The following is a 5,000-nucleotide window of genomic DNA, read 5'->3' on the forward strand; positions in this document are numbered from 1 at the left end:
CTGTCCACACCTGTCCATATGTGTCTACACCTGTCCATACCTGTCCACACCTGAACAGGACATAATGTCATGATGCTTTCCATATGCAGAACATCTCACCGTGTGATCCTCGGGGAACATGATCGCTCGTCCAATGCTGAGGACATCCAGGTGATGGGAGTGGGCAAGGTGAGCATGACTCCGCCTTCACCTTCCATTGTCTTCCTGTTTCTGTTCCAAACCTAACGATGTATTTCCTGTTAGGTGTTCAAACACCCCCAGTACAACGGCTACACCATCAACAACGACATCCTGCTCATCAAGCTGGCCTCCCCCGCCCAGCTCAACATGCGTGTTTCTCCCGTGTGCGTGGCGGAGACCGGAGACAACTACCCTGGAGGCATGAAGTGTGTAACGTCCGGCTGGGGTCTGACCCGCTACAACGGTGAGCGTGCCAGCCAATCATAGAGCAGTGTGTGCCGACGGGTCAGCTAACATACATGTGCATCCTGACATGAGTCCTAACGTGTTGCAGCTCCTGACACCCCGGCCCGCCTGCAGCAGGCCACCCTCCCCCTCCTCACCAACACTGCCTGCCGCGGTTACTGGGGCAACAAGATCACCGACCTGATGATCTGCGCCGGCGCCTCCGGAGCTTCGTCCTGCATGGTGAGCGCCTCCTTCATCAGCCATACCGCTCCTCCTGCTGCTCCTCCTCCTCCTGCTGCTGCTCCTCCTGCTGCTCCTCCTGCTGCTGCTCTTCCTCCTGCTGCTGCTCCTCCTCCTCCTGCTCTTCCTGCTGCTGCTGCTCCTCCTGCTGCTCCTCCTCCTCCTGCTCTTCCTGCTGCTGCTGCTCCTCCTGCTGCTGCTGCTCCTCCTGCTGCTCTTCCTGCTGCTGCTGCTCCTCCTGCTGCTGCTGCTCCTCCTGCTGCTCCTCCTCCTGCTGCTCTTCCTGCTGCTGCTGCTCCTCCTGCTGCTGCTCCTCCTCCTGCTCTTCCTGCTGCTGCTGCTCCTCCTGCTGCTCCTCCTCCTCCTGCTGCTCCTCCTCCTGCTGCTCCTCCTCCTCCTGCTGCTCCTCCTCCTGCTGCTCTTCCTCCTGCTGCTCCTCCTCCTCCTGCTGCTGCTGCTCCTCCTGCTGCTCCTCCTCCTCCTGCTGCTCCTCCTCCTGCTGCTCTTCCTCCTGCTGCTCCTCCTCCTCCTGCTGCTGCTGCTCCTCCTGCTGCAGCTCCTCCTCCTGCTGCTCCTCCTCCTGCTGCTCTTCCTCCTGCTGCTGCTCCTCCTGCTGCTCCTCCTCCTGCTGCTCCTCCTCCTCCTGCTGCTGCTCCTCCTGCTGCTCCTCCTCCTGCTGCTCTTCCTCCTGCTGCTGCTGCTCCTCCTGCTGCAGCTCCTCCTCCTGCTGCTCCTCCTCCTGCTGCTCCTCCTGCTGCTGCTCCTCCTGCTGCTCCTCCTCCTGCTGCTGCTCCTCCTGCTGCTCCTCCTGCTGCTGCTCCTCCTGCTGCTCCTCCTGCTGCTGCTCCTCCTGCTGCTGCTCCTCCTCCTGCTGCTCCTCCTCCTGCTGCTCCTCCTGCTGCTGCTGCTCCTCCTCCTGCTGCTGCTCCTCCTGCTGCTCCTTCTACTGCTGCTCCTCCTGCTGCTGCTGCTCCTCCTGCTGCTCCTTCTACTGCTGCTCCTCCTGCTGCTGCTGCTCCTCCTGCTGCTCCTCCTCCTGCTGCAGCTCCTCCTCCTGCTCCTCCTCCTGCTGCTGCTCCTCCTGCTGCTCCTCCTGCTGCTCCTCCTCCTCCTGCTGCTGCTCCTCCTGCTGCTCCTCCTGCTGCTGCTCCTCCTCCTGCTGCAGCTCCTCCTCCTGCTGCTCCTCCTGCTGCTCCTCCTCCTGCTGTTCCTCCTCCTCCTGCTGCTCCTCCTGCTGCAGCTCCTCCTCCTGCTGCTCCTCCTGCTGCTCCTCCTGCTGCTGCTGCTCCTCCTGCTGCTCCTCCTCCTGCTCCTCCTCCTGCTGCAGCTCCTCCTCCTGCTCCTCCTCCTGCTGCAGCTCCTCCTCCTGCTGCTCCTCCTGCTGCTGCTCCTCCTGCTGCTCCTCCTCCTGCTGCTCCTCCTGCTGCTCCTCCTCCTGCTGCCGCTCCTCCTGCTGCTGCTCCTCCTCCTGCTGCCGCTCCTCCTGCTGCTGCTCCTCCTGCTGCTCTTCCTGCTGCTGCTGCTCCTCCTGCTGCTGCTGCTCCTCCTGCTGCTCCTTCTACTGCTGCTCCTCCTGCTGCTCTTCCTGCTGCTGCTGCTCCTCCTGCTGCTCCTTCTACTGCTGCTCCTCCTGCTGCTCTTCCTGCTGCTGCTGCTCCTCCTGCTGCTGCTCCTCCTGCTGCTGCTGCTCCTCCTGCTGCTCCTTCTACTGCTGCTCCTCCTGCTGCTGTTCCTCCTCCTGCTGTTCCTCCTCCTCCTGCTCCTCCTCCTGCTGCAGCTCCTCCTCCTGCTGCAGCTCCTCCTCCTGCTGCTCCTCCTGCTGCAGCTCCTCCTGCTGCTGCTCCTCCTGCTGCTGCTCCTCCTCCTGCTGCTCCTCCTCCTGCTGCAGCTCCTCCTCCTGCTGCTCCTCCTGCTGCAGCTCCTCCTCCTGCTGCTCCTCCTGCTGCTGCTCCTCCTGCTGCTGCTCCTCCTCCTGCTGCTCCTCCTCCTGCTGCTGCTCCTCCTCCTGCTGCTCCTCCTCCTGCTGCAGCTCCTCCTCCTGCTGCTCCTCCTGCTGCAGCTCCTCCTCCTGCTGCTCCTCCTGCTGCTGCTCCTCCTGCTGCTGCTCCTCCTCCTGCTGCTCCTCCTCCTGCTGCAGCTCCTCCTCCTGCTGCTCCTCCTCCTGCTGCTCCTCCTCCTGCTGCTCCTCCTGCTGCTCCTTCTACTGCTGCTCCTCCTGCTGCTCTTCCTGCTGCTGCTGCTCCTCCTCCTGCTGCTGCTCCTCCTGCTGCTGCTGCTCCTCCTGCTGCTCCTCCTCCTGCTGCAGCTCCTCCTCCTGCTCCTCCTCCTGCTGCTGCTCCTCCTGCTGCTCCTCCTGCTGCTGCTCCTCCTGCTGCTCCTCCTCCTGCTGCTCCTCCTGCTGCTCCTCCTCCTGCTGCCGCTCCTCCTGCTGCTGCTCCTCCTGCTGCTCTTCCTGCTGCTGCTGCTCCTCCTGCTGCTGCTGCTCCTCCTGCTGCTCCTTCTACTGCTGCTCCTCCTGCTGCTCCTCCTCCTGCTGCTGCTCCTCCTGCTGCTCTTCCTGCTGCTGCTGCTCCTCCTGCTGCTCCTTCTACTGCTGCTGCTCCTCCTGCTGCTCTTCCTGCTGCTGCTGCTCCTCCTGCTGCTCCTCCTGCTGCTGCTCCTCCTGCTGCTCTTCCTGCTGCTGCTGCTCCTCCTGCTGCTGCTGCTCCTCCTGCTGCTCCTTCTACTGCTGCTCCTCCTCCTGCTGCTGCTCCTCCTGCTGCTCCTCCTGCTGCTCCTTCTACTGCTGCTCCTCCTGCTGCTCTTCCTGCTGCTGCTGCTCCTCCTGCTGCTCCTTCTACTGCTGCTCCTCCTGCTGCTCTTCCTGCTGCTGCTGCTCCTCCTGCTGCTGCTCCTCCTGCTGCTGCTGCTCCTCCTGCTGCTCCTTCTACTGCTGCTCCTCCTGCTGCTCTTCCTGCTGCTGCTGCTCCTCCTGCTGCTCCTTCTACTGCTGCTCCTCCTGCTGCTCTTCCTGCTGCTGCTGCTCTTCCTGCTGCTGCTGCTCCTCCTGCTGCTGCTCCTCCTGCTGCTGCTGCTCCTCCTGCTGCTCCTTCTACTGCTGCTCCTCCTGCTGCTCTTCCTGCTGCTGCTGCTCCTCCTGCTGCTGCTCCTCCTGCTGCTGCTGCTCCTCCTGCTGCTCCTTCTACTGCTGCTCCTCCTCCTGCTGCTCCTCCTCCTGCTGTTCCTCCTCCTCCTGCTCCTCCTCCTGCTGCAGCTCCTCCTCCTGCTGCAGCTCCTCCTCCTCCTGCTGCTCCTCCTGCTGCTCCTCCTCCTGCTCCTCCTCCTGCTGCAGCTCCTCCTCCTGCTGCTCCTCCTGCTGCAGCTCCTCCTCCTGCTGCTCCTCCTCCTGCTGCAGCTCCTCCTCCTGCTGCTCCTCCTGCTGCAGCTCCTCCTCCTGCTGCTCCTCCTGCTGCTCCTCCTGCTGCTGCTGCTCCTCCTCCTGCTCCTCCTCCTGCTGCTGCTCCTCCTCCTGCTGCTCCTCCTGCTGCAGCTCCTCCTCCTGCTGCTCCTCCTGCTGCTGCTCCTCCTCCTGCTGCTCCTCCTCCTGCTGCAGCTCCTCCTCCTGCTCCTCCTGCTGCAGCTCCTCCTCCTGCTGCTCCTCCTGCTGCAGCTCCTCCTCCTGCTGCTCCTCCTGCTGCTGCTGCTCCTCCTCCTGCTCCTCCTCCTGCTGCTCCTCCTCCTGCTTCTCCTCCTGCTGCTGCTCCTCCTGCTGCTGCTCCTCCTCCTGCTGCTCCTCCTCCTGCTGCAGCTCCTCCTCCTGCTGCTCCTCCTGCTGCAGCTCCTCCTCCTGCTGCTCCTCCTGCTGCAGCTCCTCCTCCTGCTGCTCCTCCTCCTGCTGCAGCTCCTCCTCCTGCTGCTCCTCCTCCTGCTCCTCCTCCTGCTGCTCCTCCTTCATTGATGTGCTGTCTTTCAGGGAGACTCTGGTGGTCCTCTGGTGTGCCAGAAGGGCGGCGCCTGGACTCTGGTGGGCATCGTGTCCTGGGGAAGTGGAACCTGCACCCCCACCATGCCCGGTGTTTATGCTCGCGTCACCGAGCTGCGCGCCTGGATGGACCAGACCATTGCTGCCAACTGAGCATGCTCAGCAGCTCAATTCCTCCTGATCGTCAATAAAACATTAAACTATGAGTTGATTTGTCCGTGTTTGTTTACATCTTCATCTCACCTTTATGTGCACTAGCAAGAATATTAGCATGAATGTAAGTTTTAGCTTGCGTGTTAGCATGATCATTAGCCTGGGTGTTAGCATGACTGTTAGCATGGGTTTTATACGGATGGTTAGCATAATTATTATACTGACTGTTTAACAAAAA

At 62.6% G+C, this 5,000-nt stretch overlaps 1 protein-coding gene across 1 annotated transcript in view; it reads left to right on the plus strand.

Annotated features, from left to right (window-relative positions):
* Positions 1–4,762, plus strand: part of LOC306755629 (chymotrypsin A-like) — a gene marked incomplete at both ends in the record, with an annotated part of 6,716 nt that extends 1,954 nt beyond the window's left edge. The window contains 4 exons of the mRNA XM_079240100.1: positions 90–168; positions 244–424; positions 515–648; positions 4,601–4,762. Of these exons, the coding sequence (XP_079096226.1) occupies positions 90–168; positions 244–424; positions 515–648; positions 4,601–4,762 (556 nt within the window). The remainder of the gene's footprint in view (positions 1–89; positions 169–243; positions 425–514; positions 649–4,600) is intronic.
* Positions 4,763–5,000: the final 238 nt, after the last annotated feature.

This window comes from Telmatherina bonti, assembly GCF_933228915.1.
Source record: "Telmatherina bonti genome assembly, chromosome: 1".
Classification (NCBI taxonomy): domain Eukaryota; kingdom Metazoa; phylum Chordata; class Actinopteri; order Atheriniformes; family Telmatherinidae; genus Telmatherina; species Telmatherina bonti.